This window comes from Mytilus californianus, unplaced genomic scaffold, assembly GCF_021869535.1.
Source record: "Mytilus californianus isolate M0D057914Y unplaced genomic scaffold, xbMytCali1.0.p SCAF_1, whole genome shotgun sequence".
NCBI classification, from domain to species: Eukaryota; Metazoa; Mollusca; class Bivalvia; order Mytilida; family Mytilidae; genus Mytilus; species Mytilus californianus.
This window is the reverse complement of record NW_026262581.1, coordinates 16,695,194-16,719,567: the sequence shown is the minus strand read 5'-3', so window position 1 is coordinate 16,719,567 and position 24,374 is coordinate 16,695,194. Positions and strand designations below refer to the sequence as shown.

Genomic DNA, 24,374 nt, shown 5'->3' with positions numbered 1-24,374 from the left:
CCCCCCTAAAAAAACAAAAAAAAACTCCACAAAAATGAAAAAGAAACAGAAAAAAGGTTTACAAAGTAAGAAAGAAAAAAATAAACACAGCATGTTGAAACTTGTACTGACATCCATTAAACGGCATGCTAATTGGCCTTCACAGAAATCAACCGAGACAATAGAGAACCCTATTTATTTACTTTTTTAACGGAGAATATCTTGTTCTTCGTTTCAATCTTGGTTTTGACTTCTTTTTACATTAAATCTGCTTGTTAATGTTGCAATAGTTAACAAATATTTCAGTCCAACTATCATTCTTTGAAAATATATACCCCCCCCCTTTTCCTCGGGATTTTTTTTTCGGGGGGGGGGGGGTGGGGTTCAGTTAAATACAGTGGAGACTATTTTTGCCCAAAGTCTAATGGTTAACATAGACGTGATTTTTGTCTTTCTGTCTCTTTTGAATCGTCCGTGTGTTTGCTGCTTCACCCGCTACTGATTTTGGTCTTATACTTGCCTAGCCTATGTATAGGTAAAATGCATACATATGGCCAGAGTCTTCACCTGACACACATCCCCCTTTTTTAAAAGATAGATGAACCTTTGTAATTGTTAATTTAGATGCAAATGATGTGTACAACTTTTGAATTATGAAAATACAAGAATCTTGGGTTTGGTTGTTTTTTTTTGTATCATGAAACTTTCAGGTGGCCAGTTCGAGCACGGACCATCGTTTATTGATAATAAAATTAATTACACATATTTTTTGAAAAATATGATATATTCAACAAGACATATACGAGTTTTCGACAACGAAGTGCTAAAATTTTACATGCAAATGGAAATAAAAGCAGAGACGCATCATACAGCACAGTTTTCTAGTGCCTCTGATCCACTGAACATAAAGTCGCTCTCTGAACAGTTCCCAAAGCTAGATTAAATTAAACGACATTTCAAATACATATTCTAGATATTGGTTTTATTCATTCGAATCTAGAATGTCTGTGAAATTTCGCTCAGGTTGAATTAAAATGTTTTTTGAAGTTTTCGTAAAAATTTGCAACCAAACAATGGCGCGTGAACTTTTTGTGTGTTTCCCTCCAGCTGAAAACAAACTTATTACGACGAGTAACATACGTCCAGTGAATAAAAACGGAAAGAAACCTATAGAGAATTGATAGTTCTTCCGTTGCACAATTTTACGACGGTAGAATAGTTTTCTATTGAGAAAAACTCGTAAATTTTCTGTCAACATACCTTTGAAGACAAATCAGTCGGTTCTACTTTAACTATTAATATCTTTCTACTGTGTTCATTGAAAAATACACAGTTTATCTAACCTGCAAGATTAATGACTGTTGAGCAATTTGATATGCTATATGTGAATGTTTTTGATAGAATTATACTAAAAATTATGATAAAAGTCTTCGAAGAAGCACATAATCATTTTACCGAGATCGTGTAATGGATTTTACAAGTTATTTTAAGGGTGTCTTCGTCGAGGTCCGCGTTCGTCTATTATAAACTATACGAGGCCTGAAATGGCGTTATTTTCAAATCGTTATTCGTAGTGTAAACTTCATAAAGGATAATACTTTGAATCGTTCAAAATGGCAGACGTAGCAGCACCAGCACCAGCTAAATCACCAAAGAAAAAGGCAGCAGCCAAGCCAAAGAAGCCTTCAGCACATCCTAAATACAGCGAGATGATTGGGAAAGCCATCGCCGCTTTGAAAGAACGTGGAGGTTCATCAAGGCAAGCAATTTTGAAGTACATCATGGCCAACTTCAACGTCGGAAAAGATGCCAAGTCAGTAAACGCTCATTTAAAACTTGCACTCAGAGCCGGAGTTAAGAACAACAGTTTGAAGCAGTCCAAGGGAACTGGCGCATCCGGATCTTTCAGAATTGGAGAGGCAAAACAAGCTAAAAAGAAGCCAGCAAAGGCAAAGAAAGCAGCTAAACCTAAGGCCGCCAAGCCTAAGAAGGCAAAGAGCACACCTAAGAAAATGAAGGCAGCAAAGAAACCAGCTGGAGAGAAAAAGGCAGCCAAACCTAAAGCTAAGAAACCAGCAGCAAAGAAAGCAGCCAAGCCAAAGAAGGCAGCCAAGTCACCAGCTAAAAAGAAGGCAGCTAAACCAAAAGCCAAGAAGACACCAAAGAAGAAGTAAACTGTTTCAGACTTCAGTCTGCAGAGGCTATTCAGCCACCAAAAGCCCTTTTAAGGGCTACCCAATTTGTTCAAAAAGAATCTACAATTGTTGTACATCAGTTATCAAACTAAATATAGCTGAGCCCTACGCTGCCCTTTTCTTTTCTCTTCACTTTGCACTGTTCTTTGAAAATTTTTTTCACTCAAATTATTTCCTTTTTTTGCTTCATTTCACTCCTAACGAGTATACTATTTTTAACATTTATGCAGTTGCCTTTTGGGAAAATTATTTTTAGTAAGGAAATATTAAAGATACATCATTTTACTTTCACACACATATTTTTTGAACTGATTAAAATTCTTTCAAAACAATATTCGATTAAAATACAACCTAAGAATAAAGGAAGTGATAGTTTTTTTTATTTATTCTCTTTTTTTGGAGGGGTGGGATCACACATTTAAACTTCAACCGAATAAATCAGTTTTCTCATTATGTGATTTTTTTCTCCCTTCTTCTTCATGCTCAACTTGACTGAAATATTTAGAGGACTTTTTCTACAAGTATGCAATGTCAAAGGTTGCCATGGCCGCTCTCTATTTCATATCAAAACTAGTCAATGGGGAGGTAACTCTAAATTAAACTCAGTACTTTTTTCGGTACTAATATACTGTAAAAATGTGCACAATTCAAAAGATGTATAGATGTATTGTCAACATACAAGTAAACAAAAAGAAAATGAATGCAGTGACGTTCGTCTGTTATTTATTTTTTGTTTTTTTTTTGGTCAAAATTACTACAATTGTGTATTTTTAAAAAATTAGTAGGAAACTCTAAAGTATGGAGGTTTTTGTTAAACATTTAATAGCTCTGCAATTATTTTTCATTTTATTACATGCAGCTATATATAGTGCGAGTGTACTTACATTCATGTATCATCAGTCTTTTATGTTTGGACTCGCTTTTCATCGTGGTTCTACCGCCGGTCGGAGATGTGTGTTTGAGGGTGGGGGAGAGTTAAAGGGGCGTTCATGTTATTGACGATAGCTGATTATGTAACCATATTTATACTTTTCTTCACCTCTCGAATTTTCCTTTGTTTTACTCGTGTATGAAATAAATGCACATACTTGCTTTTATGTTTCTTTCAAATGGGTTGTCCTGTTTGTTTTCTCTTCTTTTTTCTCTCTGTTTTTAGTGTTTTGACGACTTGTCTGTGTCTTTGTTATGTCATTTTAATCTGTTCAAAGCACGCGAGATGAATAAACCAGAAACAATACAGTGACGTCACATACGGAGCATGTCTACTGTTATGAACTAAAACAAGGATGGACGGACATTTGTACAAAAGGTAAGAAAAGGGTTTATTTTTTTGATAACATGTATCATGCATTTTAAAGGATTGTGCACGAAATGGTAGGATTCGAATATAACAGAAGATTTGTTTCATATTTTTCATGTTGGGGCCTTTTATAGCCGACTATACATTATCGGTTTTTCTAATTGTTGAAGGCCGTACGGTTGCCTATATATAATTAATTACATCCATTCATTTGAACTTTGGTGGATAGTTGTCTCATTTGCAATCATACCACATCTCCTTATTTTTCATATTGAAATGACAGCAACTTAACGACACAGAAAAACAAAGTCTACTAGTATATACAGACAACGTGTGACTGACAGTATTAAATGCGCTTATTTGTGTATACATTGAGAAACGTTTGTTGCTGCCGTTTTCAATTAAGACTACCCCAACCCCCGGACACCAAACACACCTCTTTTCGCCAAAATATTTCACTTCATTTGTGATAAATACTTTATATTGAGATAGAGAAAAGGCATTTAATGTCAATATGAAAAGAATAGCTTCAAATATGATAATTCACAAAACATTTAAAGAAGAAAATAAAAAAGGAGATAGAAAGTAATAAAAAGCCCAAGAATGAAATATTTGATTATAGATTAAGTCCTCTATTGAAAATGTAAAATCTATCGATCTGGTGTTGTTGGGTTTCTGTCCCAAGGAACATGCCAAACTTGTCCTGTTATTTACGTTTCTAACTATAGCTGGAAAGAGGGTTAGGATTCACGTTTGATAGAAATTGATTCTTATTTTTTTTCTGGATTTGATACGACTAAGAGAGAACTAGAATAGTTTTAAATTTCTACTGGTTGTCAACACCATGGGGTTGGTCCTAACATGTAGAAAATAGTTCCATCATGCTGGGAATAAAAGACGACCTAAATAGTACTTTTGATTTTATACTAAAGTGTGTTTTCTATTCATAAACAACTAAATTTCATGTCAAACAATTACCCCCCCCCCCCCCCCCCCCTAAAAAAAACAAAAAAAAACTCAGCAAAAATGAAAAAGAAACAGAAAAAAGGTTTACAAAGTAAGAAAGAAAAAAATAAACACAGCATGTTGAAACTTGTACTGACATCCATTAAACGCCATGCTAATTGGCCTTCACAGAAATCAACCGAGACAATAGAGAACCCTATTTATTTACTTTTTTAACGGAGAATATCTTTTTCTTCGTTTCAATCTTGGTTTTGGCATCTTTTTACATTAAATCTGCTTGTTAATGTTGCAATAGTTAACAAATATTTCAGTCCAACTATCATTCTTTGAAAATATATACCCCCCCTTTCCTCGGGATTTTTTTTTGGGGGGGGGGGGGGGGGGCTTCAGTTAAATGCAGTGGAGACTATTTTTGCCCCAAGTCTAATGGTTAACATAGACGTGATTTTTGTCTTTCTGTCTCTTTTGAATCGTCCGTGTGTATGCTGCTTCACCCTGTACTGATTTTGGTCTTATACTTGCCTAGCCTATATAGGTAAAATGCATACTTATGGCCAGAGTCTTCACCGTGACACACATCCCCCTTTTTTAAAAGATAGATGAACCTTTGTAATTGTTAATTTAGATGCAAATGATGTGTACAACTTTTGAATTATGAAAATACAAGAATCTTGGGTTTGGTTGGGTTTTTTTGTATTGAAACTTTCAGGTGGCCAGTTCGAGCACGCGGACCATCGTTTATTGATAATAAAATTAATTACACATATTTTTTGAAAAATATGATATATTCAACAAGACATATTCGAGTTTTCGACAACGAAGTTCTAAAATTTTACATGCAAATGGAAATTAAAGCAGAGACGCATCATACAGCACAGTTTTCTAGTGCCTCTGATCCACTGAACATAAAGTCGCTGTCTGAAAAGTTCCCAAAGCTAGATTAAATTAAACGACATTTCAAATACATATTCTAGATATTGGTTTTATTCATTCGAATCTATAATGTCTGTGAAATTTCGCTTAGGTTGAATAAAAATGTTTTTTGAAGTTTTCGTAAAAATTTGCAACCAAACAATGGCGCGTGGACTTTTTGTGTGTTTCCCTCCAGCTGAAAACAAACTACTTACGACTAGTAACATACGTCCAGTGAATAAAAACGGAAAGAAACCTGTAGAGAATTGATATTTCTTCCGTTGCACAATTTTACGACGGTAGAATATTTTTCTATTGAGAAAAACTCGTAAATTTTCTGTCAACATACCTGCGAAGACAAATCAGTCGGTTCTACTTTAACTATTAATATCTTTCTACTGTGTTCATCGAAAAATACACAGTTTATCCAACCTTTGAAAGAACGTGGGGGTTCCTCAAGGCAAGCATTTTTGAAGTACATCATGGCCAACTTCAACGTCGGAAAAGATGCCAAGTCAGTAAACGCTCATTTAAAACTTGCACTCAGAGCCGGAGTTAAGAACAACAGTTTGAAGTAGTCCAAGGGAACTGGAGCATCAGGATCGTTGAGAAATCATTGGAGAGGCAAAACATGCTAAAAAGAAGCCAGCAAAGGCAAAGAAAGCAGCTTAACCTAAGGCCGCCAAGCCTAAAAAAGCAAAGAGCACACCTACGGAGTTAAGAACAACAGTTTGAAGTAGTCCAAGGGAACTGGAGCATCAGGATCGTTCAGAAATCATTGGAGAGGCAAAACATGCTAAAAAGAAGCCAGCAAAGGCAAAGAAAGCAGCTTAACCTAAGGCCGCCAAGCCTAAAAAAGCAAAGAGCACACCTAAGAAACCAGCAGCAAAGAAAGCAGCCAAGCCAAAGAAGGCAGCCAAGTCACCAGCTAAAAAGAAGGCAGCTAAACCAAAAGCCAGGAAGACACCAAAGAAGAAGTAAACGGCTCCACTTCAGTCTGCAGAGGCTATTCAGCCACCAAAAGCCCTTTTAAGGGCTACCCAATTTGTTCAAAAAGAATCTACAATTGTTGTACATCAGTTATCAAACTAAATATAGCTGAGCCCTACGCTGCCCTTTTCTTTTCTCTTCACTTTGCACTGTTCTTTTAAAAAAAAATTTCATTCAAATTATCATGTTTCATTTTTTGCTTCATTTTATTCCTTAAGAGTATACTATTTCTAACATTTATGCAGTTGCCTTTTGGGAAAATTATTTTTAGTAAGGAAATATTAAAGATATATCATTTTACTTTCACGCACAAATTTTTTGAACTGATTAAAATTCTTGAAAAATAATATTTGATTAAAATACAACCTAAGAATAAAGGAAGTGATAGGTTTTTTTTTTATTTATTCTTTCTTTTTTGTGAGCGGGGTGTGAGGGCAATTCACACATTTAAACTTCAACCGAATAAATCATTTTTCTCATTATGTGATTTTTTTCTCCCTTCTGCTTCATGTTCAACTTGACTGAATTTTTTTAGAGGACTTTTTCTACAAGTATGCAATGTCAAAGGTTGTCATGGCCGCTCTCTATTTCATATCAACAACTAGTCAAGGGGGAGGTAACTCTAAATTAAACTCAGTACTTTTTTCGGTACTAATATACTGTAAAAATGTGCACAATACAAAAGATGTATAGATGTATTGTCAACATACAAGTAAACAAAAAGAAAATGAATGCAGTGACGTTTGTCTGTTTTTTTTTGTTTTTTGTTGTCAAAATTACAATTGTGTATTTTAAAAAAGTTAGCAGGAAACTCTTCAGTATGGAGGGTTTTTGTTAAACATTCAACAGTTCTGCAATTATTTTTCATTTTATTACATGCAGATATATATAGTGCGAGTGTACTTACATTCATATATCATCAGTCTCTTATGTTTGGACTCGCTTTTCATCGTGGTTCTACCGCCGGTCGGAGATGTGTGTTTGAGGGTGGGGGAGAGTTAAAGGGGCGTTCATGTTATTGACGATAGCCGATTATGTAACTATATTCATACTTTTCTTCACCTCTCGAATTTTCCTTTGTTTTACTTGTGTATGAAATAATCAAATGAACAAATCAAACAATTACGCCCCCCCCCCCCCAAAAAAAAAAAAAAAAAACTCTCCACAAAAATGAAAAAGAAACAGAAAAAAAAGGTTTACAAATTAAGAAAGAAAGAAAGAAAAAAAAAACCACAGGATATTGAAACTTGTACTGACATCCAATTATCAAGCAAAAGCACTTGTTCGAATCTGTTCAAAATCGGATGGAAAAACGTAACGTGTAAACAGGACGCTGTACGATTTACCTGAGCGTTGGTATAAAATCGGATTGAAAATCGGATGGAAAATCGTACCGTGTAAACGCACCTTAAGCCTAATAAGGGGAGATAAGTCACTTAAACTTACTTACCACGTTTGTTAAATATACATCATGTGTAGCAAGTAATCAAATCCCATGACTTTGATTTTCTCACATTTTAAGCAAATTTTTAGAATTATCTTCTCATATTTCGTTTTAAAATTATACATTTTATTGTTCTGTCTATCACACAAAGTTTGTTTTTTTTCCATTTATCAACTATACAAATTCTGACAATTTTAACACAACTTGTAGATTATAAAAAAAAAAAAAGAATAAAGCAAGATATTAACTTTATTTATGCAAATTATCAAAAAATTCTGTTGATTTTAATTTAGACCCTTTACAATTTGAGAACTTTGACAAAGTTATTTACGAAATAGTTTCTTCATGTCATGCTCTATGCTCATTTTAACATGGGTAGGCATTATATTTGTCGATATTTTACACGGAGCGTTGACGTTAACTGTTGACGAAGCTACAGCTTCAATGACAAAATGTTGCAGACTTGAAAAAAATACTATGATCTAAGGAATAATAACATATGCATTGCAAGGGAGACAAACCAATACTTTTTTGTAGTTTAATCATATTCCAGATGTCATTTGCCGAAATATTTATCGATTATGGACTTTTGACGAGGTCAATACGTTATATATGGACCTGTTCAGATTATTTTAACCGAGGACGAAGTGGTGGGGGGAGGCTATGGATTTTTTTCCGGACAAACTTTTTTCCGGACAAACTTTGGCGAAAAACAATCTATTTTTTTGGCGACAAGTCGAAAACAATTTTTTTCTTTCAATTTTAGCATTACATATAGTGGCAGCCGAGGGTGAAACAAAAAAAAAATTTTTTCTCAGGGTCATAAACAAATTATTTTTTTCTCCAAAAACTGGAAACAAACTTTTTTTCCCAAAAAAATCAATAGTCTAAGAATTCAAAAATACATTTACCTATACCCTAATATCCAAAATCTAAAATAAGTAAGAAATCAGCATTTCACAGAACTCAAAAAATTCAATTTTTAATTTTTTGATTTGGACCCTTTGGACCTCAATTTGAACTAGTTTGTTAACAGGGCTAAAAATCCAAAATCTAAAATACAGATTCAGCATATCAAAGAACCACACTTGAAGAATTTTAAAAATTTTGGTTTAAATCAAACAAAGTTTAATTTTGGACCATTTGGACCTCAATGTGAACCAATTTGATAATGGGCCCAATATCTAAATACACAGTTTGATTATATAAAAAAACCCAAAGAATTCCATTTTAGGTTTAAATCAAACTTAGATTAATTTTGGACCCTTTGGACCTCAATGTGAACCAATTCGAAAACAGAAATACACAAACATGGTAACAGATTCAGCATATTAAAGAACCCAAAGAATACATGATTCTCATCGAAATTGAAATTGGTCAAGAAACAAATAATGTATACAAAGTATTGGTGTTTGTTTGGTTCCTAATTCATAAACAGTTTGGGCCATAATCACCAAAATCAATTTCAACTTTCCCTTTTTGGTTTGAAATCTTGTATAATAATTTCATAGAAATCCATAGATTTAGTCTCAAGTTACGGTCTGGAAACCCCGGAAAATCTTTTTTTTTTAACCTTTATTCCTAAACTGTTAGGACAATAACCCCAAATTAAATTCATACCTTCCTTTTGTGGTATGGGACCTTGTGGTTTTATTTCTTTGAGATCTATACACTTATACTCAGGTTATTGCTGGAAAACATATGTCTACAGACCACAATGACGACATATCCACACCATTATAAAAAGGCAAAAGTTTTGCAGTCTATAAAAACTTAATGTTGAAAACACTTCAAAAAAAGGGCCAAGGTCAGATGTATCTCATCAGACAATCATATTCACATTACAATCATTCTGTACACCATACATTGTTGACCTAGAGAATCTGACCGAGAACAGACCAAATCATGGAACCTAAATGATGACCAAATGGTGCAGGATAAGCCACTCAAATTAACAAATTTTTTGTAAACCTTTTTCTTATCCGAATCCATGCAATGTGATACAAAATATATCTCTTCATGTGAGAAATAGATCACAGGCAATAACCATAAGAGAATTAATTGTCCTAATTACACATAAAAACTGTCAAATTAATTTGAAAACAAGTAATGTACACATACCCTTAAAAATGGAATCAAGATAATGTTCATATGCCAGATTAAACCAGACCATAAGGCAACTGCATACAAGATATTGATTAACTCATTCTTCTACAGTCTGGATTATGAAGTTTCATATCAGGAGCATCCACTGCTAGATCTGTGTCCCTGTGTTTTGTATCTGATGAGCCTTTATATAAACTAGATCATTTTAGAATTCTAGATCTATTTAAAGACTTGGCAGCCAATCAGGTAATCAGCAAGTCCAATGAACATTTCTGTCATGTAATTCCTAAGTATCATTTGTGTCAAGTCTTGTTTAAACTAGCAAAGAAGTTTCTGTGATATTTAAAACTCAAAACATGATGTTGAAAGATACCAAGAGATGGAAATATAAACTGTTGACACAGAGATATGTCTTGCGTTTTTTGGTGGTATAATGCAAATGTTGAAATTAAATTGCAATATTTAAACTTGTTATCTATGCAATGAACCATGACTGACGGTTCAGGGCAAAATAAAAACACCATGGAAATGCTAATGCTTATAAAACTGCATACCCAACACCATTGACTTATCAATTGGTTCCTTGTTAAACTCGGAAAGTTTCAAAGTCCATGAACCATGATAAGGAAGTGGGACCAAATAATCTCTATGAAAATGAGACTTGCAAATGCCAATACAACTGCATACCAAATATCAGATATTAGTCACTCATCTTAAACTGATCTAATCAAAAATCACATGTAAATAATGCAAAACATTCAGTCAATAAACCATGACTGAGGCTGGAGTTGAACAATCTCTACGGAACTGAGATTTGTCAATGCTTATACATCTGTATACCAAATATCATTGACATACCACTTATAGTTCCCTTTCAATTGACCTAATCACAAACTTATACATGTAAACTAATTAAAAGTTTTAAGTCGACTATGACTGAGGGAGAGAAGCAAAATAATCTCCTTAGAAATAAGATGTTTCAATGCTTATATAACTGCATACCAAATATCATTGACCTACCACTAGTTGTTTTCTTTAACTTGAACTTATCACAATCAAATACATTGTTGAAGCTGCTGCTTATGGAAAAAGCATGACCAAGTCTCGCTTTTTCAACTTTGTCCATACCATACAATAAATCAGCTGTGTGTTACTCTTGACCACAGAAACCTCTTCCCCCTTTATTTGTCATTCAGACTCAAATAAAATATAAAATAGGTTTTCTCAATTAAATTTTTATTTACCTTTTTATTTATATCATTATCATGCATCATAATATAAAATACCCAAATGAAACCAGACCCATTCTGTGTGTACAAATACCAAAGAAATTGTAGTAATAATAATAAGTTTTTAGTCCCTTTATAAGTAAAAGGAGGAAAAGGATCTGCATCATGGGTAAGGTATCATTGGTTAAATATTACAATTATACAAAATAACTGACAGAGCTGAGGATTCTTTTTAGTTTCTTGATACCAGTTCCCAGACTAGCTGTTTAAATTGAATTTAGAAAATCAATTCTGTTCTGAGATACATGTCTTAAATTTTAATATCCTTAGGTCTTAAAGGAATATTTTTTTTGCTCAATATTAAACTTGGTGCTTTCCAATACTTTTAAATACCAAACTTAAAATAAATTTACATAATTCCATAAAATATATGAATCCTCAGTTTGTCACATACGAAGAGGCATTTACAAATATAACAAGGAATACAATGGTAAATACTAAGATAAAAAATGCATAAAAATACATGAATCAAATTCATTTATGAGGTGTACTCAATTTATTTACTGGGTTATTTAAATAAACTAATATCGTGATCTGTGCAAAAATGATTAGATCACCAAGGAAATAGTTAACTGCATTTCATTAAACATTTATAACCCCAAGCTCTTATATTGTATATAAAGTTTCTTTATAATTCCTCCCAATTTCTAACCAAAGTCAATTCTTTATATAAAAGTAGGATAGTTATTTAACAATACATGTATGATATAAGTATTTTTTTTTATTATTTTCTTGGAACCAGAACTTTTTGCCCAGGAAGTAATAAGTAATTATTTCATATAAAATAAAAATAGGAGATATGATTACCAACGAGACAACTCTCCACCAGAGACCAAATGACATAGAATTTAACAACTATCAGTCACCTACAGCCTTCAACCAAAACCCATACCCATAGTCCATATCCTTTAGGAAATGTGCCATAGTAAGCAAGTATATCATCTGTTTGCTCATCCGTCTACAACTTCCAATCACAATTAAAGGATTGAATTGTTTTTGCCTAAACTTTCAAATAATCTTCAGTATCTGTTGGCATTGTGTATATTTTTTTCACATCCAAAGGTTCCCCAATCGAAGAATGGACTTTTCCATTTATAAAATTTTATTACTCATATTGAAGGATAGGTTGGTTCAGCTAATAAGAACATTGATTTAGTTAGAGCAAGATTCTGCATTTATAAATCTTGTAATTTGGTCAATCTTCAACGACCACTTCAATATTTATGGTCATTCATTTTTCTATTTTATCCACTAAGAAGAGTTAAAAGTATAATAAATGTCTGATCTCATTATGTAAATTTATATTTTGAATTGCATGTATAATCAAAATATATAAACTCAATCATACTAAGGCTTGGTATAACAAGATTTGACAGTAAAAATAATTAAAATCACATAAAAACCACTAAAATCAGATAAAACCAGATAAAACACAAATCTTGTTATAGCAAAGCCTTATAAAATTTACATTAAAGCTACAGTGGTAATATATATCAGTGTGAACCCCAAATTTGTTTTGAATTTAAGTCATTAAAATTTTGTCATAATGAGATCCAACTACTAAAAACATGATTAAAAACAAACACATTTAAACCAACCTATCCTTCACATGATAAAATGGTGGTATGAGAAGCTTCTTTCCCTTTTTTTTCAAATACTTAGGAGGTCCATTCATTACAATTGAGAACCCCAAAATTTCATTATAATAAAATAAAATACACACAGCCATAATAGATACAGAAGATAATCTGAAAGTTTAAAGAAAACCTTCCAATAGTTTATAAGCTGTGGATGAGAGATGATGATGGACAAACAGACAGACAAATCTTCTTTATATAACCTTTTTATGCTCAACATGAGTGCAGATGGGCATGGGATTTGGTCCTGCCCTGGGTCACATCAAAGAATTGAAAATTGGTATTTGATGCTCCCCTGCTAAGCATTCAGCAATTAGTAGGAGCAAAGACTGGTCAGCTGGAAGTCAGAATAATGTGTTCAGGTAGGGTTAGATGTAGACTTTTACATTATGAACTAGCACATTAAAAAAATCTTGCATTTTTAATTATCCATCTATCCTTCCAAAATCAAAACATCTTTTACAGGATCCTGGTTATACATGTGGAGGGGGGAGGTCATTGTTTAGAAGCTGAGTACAAGCCTCAAAAATCAAACATTAAAATATAAATAATCATAAATGAGAAAAAATATAGAAATCAATCACACAAAAATTAGAAAATATGACAAACTGCAAAAACTATGTAATTATTTTCACTTGAGTGGTCTCAGATGCTGAATAATGCATTTATGATATATAAACAAAACCAATAAATAAAACTGACAGCCATTAATTTGTATGAATGTAAAGAATGCAGAGTCAAAACAAACCATCTAACTAAACATTTTTATTTCAAGTTCATATTGCACCAAAAACTCAGTACTTAAATTGTTTAATAGGGGATTTGTTTTAATCCCTTTTAGTGTTTGGCCTAAGGCCTTAGTCCGAGGATTTTACCATACAAGGAAGGCAGCAACAGCAACTCTTTCGACTGAAAAAGAAACAAAGTTAAATTTCAATTGTTGATTCTTAATTTTAAAATAATCTAACGGGAATAAAGAAACAGACATCAGTGTATGTTAAACAATTTGTTTATTACTTATATTGATTACTCAAAAATATATAGTATCAAAAATATCTGATTTTATGTTATCTCCCCGTCATATATCTTCTTCAGATCTAGTATCTCACTCAGCAGCTTTAAAGGGTACATTATTTTAAAATGAAAAGATTGAATACTTATTTTTTTTAATTGAAATCTATTTAGTGACATTCATCACACTATAACATAAACACATTAAAGTTGTATGTTGATGAATAAGTTCTCACCTTATAACAGCTTTATCCCAGCAAGTAACCCAATGGAAACCTGATGCTAACCTGGAATATAAAAGTAGTCAGTTATACTAAACTTTCCTAAAAACAAGAGTGCACACGCTGAAATATCTCGCCTTCTTTACTAATCATTGATATTATGTTGATAGTCCTAAATATAAAGCTTTATTACAACTGCCACATAAACTTAACATTAACCAAGTAAACTAAACATTGACCAATGAACCATGAAAATGAGGTCAAGGTCAAATAAACCATGCAAGGCAGGCTTGTACAGCTAACAAATCTTCCATACAACAAATATAGTTGACCTATTGCTTATAGTTTAAGAAAAACAGACCAAAACACAAAAACTTAACACTGAGCAATGAACCTTGAAAATGAGATCAAGGTCAAATAAAACCTGCGTGACTGACATATAGATCATAAAATATTTCCATACACAAAATATAGTTGAACTATTGCATATATAGTATTAGAAAAAAAGACCAAAACTCAAAAACTTAACTTTGACCACTGAACCATGAAAATGAGGTCAAGGTCAGATGACACCTGCCAGCTAGACATGTACACCTTACAATCATTCCATACACCAAATGTAGTAGACCTATTGCATACAGTATAAGAAAAACAGACCAAAACACAAAAACTTAACTATAACCACTGAACCATGAAAATGAGGTCAAGGTCAGATGACACCTGCCAGTTGGACATGTACACCTTACAATCATTCCATACACCAAATATAGTAGACCTATTGCATACAGTATAAGAAAAACAGACCAAAACACAAAAACTTAACTTTAACCACTGAACCATGAAAATGAGGTCAAGGTCAGATGACACCTGCCAGTTGGACATGTACACCTTACAGTCCTTCCATACATCGAATATACTAGACCTATTGCTTAAAGTATCCGAGATATGGACTTGACCACCAAAACTTAACCTTGTTCACTGATCCATGAAATGAGGTCGAGGTCAAGTGAAAACTGTCTGACGGGCATGAGGACCTTGCAAGGTACGCACATACCAAATATAGTTATCCTATTACTTATAATAAGAGAGAATTTAACATTACAAAAAATCAACTTTTTTTTCAAGTAGTCACTGAACCATGAAAATGAAGTCAAGGACATTGGACATGTGACTGACAGAAACTTCGTAACATGAGGCATCCATATACAAAGTATGAAGCATCCAGATCTTCTACCTTCTAAAATATAAAGCTTTTAAGAAGTTAGCTAACGCCACCGCCGCCGGATCACTATCCCTATGTCGAGCTTTAGGCTCGACATAAATTATTACACATGTACTAAATTTAAAATTGCACTGAACAGCTTCCAATTGCTTTTGAGCATTTCCATATGCTCAAGTCAATGGGTGTTTCGGATAAGCAAGAATTCTGATATAAGAACTTTGGTAGGCGACACTTGCGTTATCCGAATTTGGATAAAAGAGATAAAACAGATTACCAAGGAGAAATAACTGCTCTTATCCAAATTCGGATAAGAAGTATAGATTGCCTACCTCACAGAGTTAAGTATGCAATGAGTATCCTTATCCAAATTGGGATAAGTATATCTATATTTAATATTAATTCGTCTTGGTTGTTATCCGAATTCGGATAAGAAGATAAAATGAATTATACATATGAGTTCCATTCAAGATTTTTTCCCCGAATTCAGATAAAAGTGATATATTTATATATCAATTAGCCTTGTTATTAATTTTCTTAGCTAATGATTGATTGGTTGTTGCTTGTTTATTGTTCAGTGGCAAATATTTCATGTGCATGAAAAAGCAAATTAATGAAGGAAGGGCAAAGATTCGTTCTACAAACTGCTTTCCTGGAAAAAATGTTAGTCTTTCGTTTGTCATTGGCAAATGCAAGCATGATAGAAAAAAAGAGAAAAAAAAACACCGTCCAACATACCATCAAAAGGAACAATGAGGACCTCGCCACGGCGGTCGAGTATCATAAAACTTTCAGGTCAGACCGGGTACATTGAAATAAAGGACAATTTGACGACAGATAATTCAGAGATGTTAAATGAAAATATACTAGTAAATCGACTAGTCTATTTTTTAATTAGAATTCCATTCCAGGCGAATATTTACATAATATACAGTTTACAAAATACATGAATCGAAGATTCACATAAACATATGTTAGGCACTCACAGTACATTACTTTCACAAAAAAATAATAATAAAAGGGTCCTCTTAAGATCTGCCAAAATCTGCATAGAATAACAATATCCTTTAAAACGTTTCATATTGTATTGTTCCTTCTCGCCTTCAATTCTTTTAACTCTAAAACAGAGTCCATATGAACACATTGGTCACCAAGAATGCACCAACTATGCAAAAAGAATTTGACATAAATTCTGCTTGTTAACCTGACCTAAATTGCCACCAAATAAGCACCAAAAATGCACTAACCTATTAATACAGTTAGTAAAACTCTACTTAAACTATCACATGTTAAAAGGCTATGACCTCTAGGAAATCGGATACATTACACACCACTGATAACTACGATACAAAAATAATTTTTAAAATTACTTGAACAGATAAAAGTAATATTGTCTTATTTACACTCTGTCATTCCATCTTTTCTATAAGCATGTGGATTTAATTGACCACAGGAAATTATCATAACACATTTCAATAAATAATAAAACAAATGTAAAGCTCGTTAAAGTTCGCATACTGACAATTTGATAACAAAAACAAAGCAATGTCAAAACAAGTTATATGAAAAATAATTCTAAAAAGAAAATTATCTAAGTAAATCACAAAATGAATTGTCAGCAACAAATGTTATTATCTCCGCTAAATCACAGTAAGTTCTATAAGGTGTTAGCACAAGCATAACGAACGTTCTGTTTCTTCAATTGTTTTGAAATTTAATCTATTACAGTTATTGCCAAATGTTCAAAGTCTATTGTTTCTGGATCAATTCCTGTTGAATAGGAGACAGTGCTGTTTCTAGTTGTCTTCATACTCCCATCCATGTATGCAATATTCTTGTCATCAGAGTCAAAATCTCTGTATTTGTAGTTGTGTCTACCACCTTAGCTTCTGGAGAAGAATTGTCATCTTCACTGTCACTAACAGCAATACAGTTTGTATTTTAAAGAGGAGTTCCTGACACTAACTCTTCAGTAATAAATCTTAATTCGTGTAGTAAATCAGTTAACTGATCGTCAGAAAGTCCCTCTGTTTAATTACATGGTGTAACACTGAAATCATCTGCTTACGCAATTGAAACCAGACCAATATTCTCAACATCAACAATATATCGGAATAAACTTTAACTTTATCACTTGAGTTTTATTTCTGTTTAAATCTTCTATTAAAACACGTCTTCTATCTCGTTATCCATATTTTGAAATATATAAAGTCACTGTTTGTTCTTGTTGGATCCCACTTTTGGCAGCAAAAATGCCACGACGGTCGAGTATCATAAAACTTTCACGTCAGGCCGGGTACATTGAAATAACGGACAATTTGACGACAGATAATTCAGAGATGTTAAATGAAAATATACTAGTAAATCAACTAATCTATTGTTTATTATCAGTCCATTCCAGGCGAATATTTACATAAGATACAGTTTACAAAATATATGATTCGAAGATTCACATAGAAAAATGTCAGGCACTCACGGCACATTACTTTCACAAATTTCCACAAACGGATTTCGTTACATTCCGTATATAAAAGAATTAGGCAACAATGACCGATACGGTGTACACAAAAAATAAAAACACGCATAGTGTTCAATACTATGCAGAAAAAAATCATGCAACAGTGTCCTTTACTGTGCGGACAAAAAAACACAAAATTAAATACAAATGAATAGTAATGTAGCACAACCTTTCTATGAATCTATAATGGTCCTCCCAATATCTGCCAAAATCTGCATAGAATAACATAATCCGTTCGAACGTTTCATATTGTATTATTCCTTCTCCATGTTCTCGCCTTCAATTCTTTCATCTCTAAACAGAGTCCTTGTATAAACATTTGTCACCAAGAATGCACCAACTATGCACCAAGAATTTGATCTAATTAATTCTACTTGTTGACCTGACCTAAATTGCCAACAAATATGCACAAAAAATGCACCAACCTATTAATACATAATACAATTATACTTAAACTAACACATGTTAAAAGGCTGTGACCTCTATGAAATCGGATAAATTACACACTACTGAGAACTACGATACAAAAATGAATTGTTAAAAGAATGAAATAAATGACTTTAACAGATAAGAGTTATACTAGTTGTCTTATTTACACTCTATCAAAGGATGTTGTGGGTGTTCTTTTATACGTGGACAGTGCTACACGTTCACTATATACAAGGCATCAGCTTTGATCGTTACGCCAAACCGATGTGATAGTTGGGATATGAAAGAAGTGAAGGAATGTTATTATTTCTATAAAACAGTCACAAACACGTACGTTTGATTGGTATAAAATGTGATTGGAAATAAACTCATCCCAGATAACAGGATTAAAATTTAGTAAATGCGCCAAACGCGCGTTTCGGCTACAAAAGACTCACCAGTGACGCTGGTATAGAAAAAAAGTTGAAAATGCCAAATTAGCTAACGGTCGAGAATGGTTGACTATTGTCATTTGCATAACAAATATCATGTTCATTCCATTCAACTCAGACATCACTAGGTTTATATAATTGCGAAAAAAGTAATGTCAATTTAGTCTGATCTGCGGCCAGTTTCAAAAGCTGTCTTAGGACTTAGACATGTCTTAGGATTGTCTTAAGACATATCTAAGTCCTAAGTTGATTTCACAAAGTTGTCCTCAATTAGAACATCTCTTAAAGTTGGTCATACAGTTAGGACTACACGAGAGGTGTCTTATGATGGTCTTAGGATAGTCATAAGTTTATTTATATAAATAACACTCATTTTATATATCAATTTTGCAAGTTATCTTATTATTAGGCTAATTATCTACTCTCCTTTTCCTGGTCATAACTAAATCTTTATAGGTTGACGAATTATAATCATTTGTTAACAATAAAAATTCAATGTATTGATATCAAGAATGCACGATTTTATTTCTTTAACTTTATTATAACCGATACAGTGACAAATTAAAGAACCTTAGTGAGCGCGCTCACATACCCCACGTCAACATTGTCATTGGAGAAATAAAATAAGTGTAAGAAGAAAAAAATTGAATCATAATTTCCTGTCAATATGCACATCTACATAGTATGTCCTTATTATCTACAAAGTTTCATGAAATTCTGTTGTGTGGTTTCAGAGGAGTTGCGATGACAAACTGTTGCAGAAGTACATTGAAGCAAATAAGTTCAAAGGGGCGTAACTCCTAGAAAAAAAATTGAATCGTAATTTCCTGTCGATATGCACATCTACATAGTATGTCCTTATTATCTAAAAAGGTTTCATGAAATTCTGTTGTGTGGTTTCAGAGGAGTTGCGATGACAAACTGTTGCAGTAGTACATTAAAGCAAATAAGTTCAAAGGGGCGCAACTCCTAGAAATAAAATTGAATCGTAATTTCCTGTCGATATGCACATCTACATAGTATGTCCTTATTATCTACAAAGTTTCATGAAATTCTGTGGTGTGGTTTCAGAGGAGTTGCGATGACAAACTGTTGCAGTAGTACATTGAAGCAAATAAGTTCAAAGGGGCGTAACTCCTAGAAAAAAAATGAATCGTAATTTCCTGTCCATATGCACATCTACATTGCATGTCCTTATTATCTACAAAGTTTCATGAAATTATGTGGTGTGGTTTCAGAGGAGTTGCGAGACAAACTGTTGCAGTAGTACATTGAAGCAAATAAGTTCAAAGGGGCGTAACTCCTAGAAAAAAAATTGAATCGTAATTTCCTGTCGATATGCACAACTACATAGTATGTCCTTATTATCTAAAAAGGTTTCATGAAATTCTGTTGTGTGGTTTGAGAGGAGTTGCGATGACAAGAAACAGGACTGACGGACTGACGGACGGACGGAAAGACAGACGGACGGGTCAATACATTATACCCTCCGCAACTTCGTTGCGTGGGGTATAATTAAATTCAACTCACTAGTACAAAAAGAAAATGTCATCATTTTAGGTTTTTTTTCTCAATTTTGCATCTAAAGTTTCATATGAATATTGGTGCATTATTAATAGACTAAGGATTTTCGTATCCCTGACATATATTACCTTAGCCGTATTTGGCACATCTTTTTGGAATTTTAGTGTTCTCAATGCTCTTCAACTTTTTTCTGGCCAGACCTTGACCTGACTAAAATTGGCAATTATACCACATCTTCTTTTTTTTTTATAAAAATCATACAGAAAAACTATCCCGCAACGGTTGTTACCGGCCTGTTTATTTGTTACCTTTATATTGCATCTAATACTTAAATTACCTGTATATCAATTAAATCTTCGCGTATATTGATTTCTTATAACAAACGTCCCTTCGAAAACTTTATCATGTATAATTTCTTTATAATTTTTCCTTATGGAACAGACATTTCATAATAATTATTCCATGAAGAATAAAAATAATATACCCCTTTAAAGTTCTTCTTCTTTACATTTTGGAACACTGACAGGAGGCGAGGGTTTAGCAGAAAGGATATGAAACCTTGAAGGAGTAATGAGAGAGAAAAAAAAGCCGTCGCCAACCCTTAGAATTTAAACCAACTTGACATTTTTATTTTTTTTCGAACTCAATAGTGACGGACATTTAATTACAGGTGTGTTTATCCGTGGTCAAAAATTTTGGACGGGTTGTACTTAATGCAGAACCGACTCTTAAACATATTCCTGCAAAGTTTCAAAACATTTCGCACTGTAATTTCTGAGGACTGTAATTTTCTAACCCGTTTGATCTGCCTTTCAAACATTCCAAACAATACTTGCTGTCATACACACTCTAAAGCATGTATTTTCTTTGTTTACTTTATTTAACTCTAACCAAGTCTTTACAAAAACGAAACAAACTAAGTTTGAACTTTAATTGTTAATTCTCTTGCAAGGGTTCTTTGTAAAATGTGACTCGCTATTCACCGGTTGCGCACCCTCAACAACTACAAGAAGGGTGGCATAAAATACCCGAAACGTAAGCGGTAACTGACAGCAATGTTCGTGCCGTTTTCAGACAAGACAAAGAGCCTCCAGATACCGACATTGCATACCTACGCAGGTTTTTGTGGACAATACGTATCATATAAGGTTTACACGCAGTAGTTTCCTATAACTATAGGATGATGCTCTACAGGTTGATAAACTGCCTTTAATTGACCAGGCATGACATTACAGATCCTCGGGATTTTGTCATTGTAGGTAAAATAGAAATACCGCTAGCGTTCTCCGTTCGTTTTCCTCTATTGACGCAATAAGCTGAGAGCTACGTGTAGAACAAGAGCAGAAAGAATATTATGTAAAAATATAAACTTGCAATTACCGATTGGGTATCAGACATATGTGGAACATGCTATAGGGTGCTCAAACACTTTCAGTGGGAGCCTTTGGAAACATCCGAAAAACAAGAATGTGTCCATAGTATATGGATGCCCCATGCACACTATCATTTTCTATGTTCAGTGGACCGAGAAATGTTGGTCAAAACTCTAATCTGGCATTCAAATTAGAAAAATCATATCATAGGGAACATGTGAATTTAGTTTTAAGTTGATTGGACTTCAACTTCATCAAAAACTACCTTGACCAAAATTTTAACCTGGATCAGGACAGACAGACGAACGGACAGACGGACGAACGGACGCACAGACCGATAACCATAATGACCCTCTGATATCGTAGGGCATAAAAAAACAACCAGCTTATTAAGTTTTGTGCGTGTTATGCAGAGATTGGTTGAATGTTGTTTGTTTTTCGTCCAATGACAAATATTTCATACATTTTCAGGACGAGGTTCGGTAGTGGGGTGACAGTATGATATCATTTTAATAAAGTAAAATAATTAAACTGGCTTATTATTTTTATTATTATTGATTTTGTTCAAATCTAGAAAAACCATCGTCCCTATCCCCCGCAAACACGTATACCTTTCCCATCCTATAATTACAAGCAATGATAACAGAAAATGATTATTTTAAAAAAAATTGTATCATCTTCAATGAATCAATAATTGTATGTGTAGGATACCTGGGGCGTGTTTTATTGGTCTCTTCTGCACATCTCTGGAATGTCTTCTAGTGAAGAGTAAAAAAAGAATCTGTACCTCCTCTGGAGATATTCTACGGTAGATCAATAAAACAAAAATTTAGTTCGCGTCGAATATAAGCAGATTTTTGTTATTTTGGATGTCATAAATGAAGTTTACGGTGTTTATTTTGAAAATGAAGATACGTCCGGTAGACATGACTGTAAAAAGTGTTCGTAACATTTTTCTTTGTGCTTTCCTATAACTCAATTTTGCTAAACAAATCAGGCTAAAACCCCCACTAATTGATTTTTAAGAATAATAAACTGCATACGAATTCGTCAATGTTTGTCTTGAATATGATAAATAAGGACATCGTGTCTATCCAAATTTGTTTTTAAGTAACCAAACTGGATTACTTTGGAATAAAGTAAAGATATCGGAAAGTTATCAGAATCATTTTCTCTTGTGGTTCTCGAAGAAAATCTTCTGGTCCTAACTATTACTATTGCAAAATTTCGATGGTCAAAACCTTCGGATCAACCTCATTTCAAAAACTTTCATTGTACATGGATCTATATGCAAGTATACAACGTATACCAGACGTTTCTCAGACTATGTTATTCTGTATTTAATAAATTCGTTGGTTGTTAACTGATTGATACTTCAGTCCGGGAGAACAAGATTTATTTCAGTACTAGTTGTAATTAGCTTTGAACATACTTCCAGTAATTGCAAATACCAATATTTCGGTGCTTTGTGTCTATTGTCTTAATGTTAGTTTTTTTGTGTGTGTCTCGTACCGATCTTTTGAGTTAATCTAATTGCAACTGATTTGTGCAGGTTGTTCTTGTATTGTACTGTTAAACCACTGTCCCAGCTTCGGGGAGGGTTGAGCGCTCACAAACAGGGTGTACTGTTACACCACTGTCCCATTTTATGGGGTTGGTTGGGATCCCGCTAACATGTTTAACCCCCCTCCACATTCTGTATGTATTTGCCTGTCCAAAGTCAGGATTGTCGTGGTTGTCGTTTGTTGTTGTGTACGTGTCACATTTGTTGTTCGTTAATTTTTTTGTACATTAATTAGGCCGTTAGTTTAATCATTTGAATTGGTTTACAATTGTGATTTCGGGGCCTTTTAAAGCTGACTATGCGGTATGGGCTGTGTTTATCGTTGAAGGCCATACGGTGACTTATAGCTGTTAATTTCTGTGTAATTTGGTCTCTTGTAGATAGTTGTCTCATTGGCAATCATGCCACATTTCCGTTTTTATATCAACCCTGCCCTATTTATTTATGTGCCTGTCCCAAGTCTGGAGCCTTTAATAAAGTGGTTCATGTCTCGACTCATATTTGATATTTTGTAAATTGTTTTTGTTATGTATAATTAGACCGTTAGTTTTTTTCGTTTGAATTGTTTCACACTTTTCATATCGAGCCTTTTATAGACGACTCTACATCATCCGGTTTTGTCATTTGTGTTGAAGGCCTTACGGTTGCCTAAATTGCTTACATCTTCTTCATATTTGAACTCCAGTGGATAGTTGCCTCATTAGCAATCATATCACATCTAGTAGTACCGGACTTTAAACTCGTGTTTTTATAAAAATGCATGAAATATTTGTCAATGGGCGTTAAAAATTAGCAGCAAACAATCAATCAATTTAAACATGTGTTAAATAAGATGAAAATTATTTGATATTTATTCATTTTTTGGGGTGGGGGACAGGAGAATTTTATATATGAATATGGTTGCCTGGTAAGATCTGAAAAATAGGCATGATTAGCGACAGATTAAAATGAATAATAATGCCCTCTTCCTTTCCCAATCCTTCATCTATAAATTTAAACTGACCACAACGGAATAGCCCAATAGTGTTGAAACTAGCGTTAAACACCAATAAATCAAAATCCCTTCCTAAAATATGAAATAGCCGTCCTTTAACTGTTATTGTCCGTGTAGTTCTTATATTTATCCAGCTTATCGTTCTACAGGAATGTCCTACTAAGGCTGCCATACCATAAAAACATCTGCATTCATAAATTTTTTAATGTCATTTAGACTAAACGACGCCATTTTTGCCTACACAGTTGCAACACTTGGTCAGCACCTCATAA

General features: G+C 33.5%; 2 protein-coding genes and 1 long non-coding RNA gene across 3 annotated transcripts in view; 2 read left to right on the top strand and 1 right to left on the bottom strand.

Moving 5' to 3' along the window:
• Nucleotides 1-1,592: 1,592 nt before the first annotated feature.
• LOC127700440 (histone H1-delta-like) lies at nt 1,593-2,153 on the top strand. Its single transcript, XM_052203906.1, has one exon. The coding sequence runs from the start codon at nt 1,593-1,595 to the stop codon at nt 2,151-2,153; it is 561 nt and encodes a 186-aa protein (XP_052059866.1).
• Nucleotides 2,154-5,815: 3,662 nt separating this feature from the next.
• The window catches only part of LOC127700463 (histone H1.M6.1-like), a 65,892-nt gene continuing 47,333 nt past the window's right edge, over nt 5,816-24,374 (top strand). The window contains exon 1 of the mRNA XM_052203941.1: nt 5,816-5,926. Coding sequence (XP_052059901.1) covers nt 5,835-5,926 — 92 coding nt within the window. The 5' untranslated portion in view covers nt 5,816-5,834. The remainder of the gene's footprint in view (nt 5,927-24,374) is intronic.
• The window catches only part of LOC127700514 (uncharacterized), a 34,175-nt gene continuing 23,369 nt past the window's right edge, over nt 13,569-24,374 (bottom strand). The window contains exons 3-4 of the long non-coding RNA XR_007981614.1: nt 14,066-14,116; nt 13,569-13,727 (exon numbers count right to left, since the gene is read on the bottom strand). This is a non-coding gene — a long non-coding RNA (uncharacterized LOC127700514). The remainder of the gene's footprint in view (nt 13,728-14,065; nt 14,117-24,374) is intronic.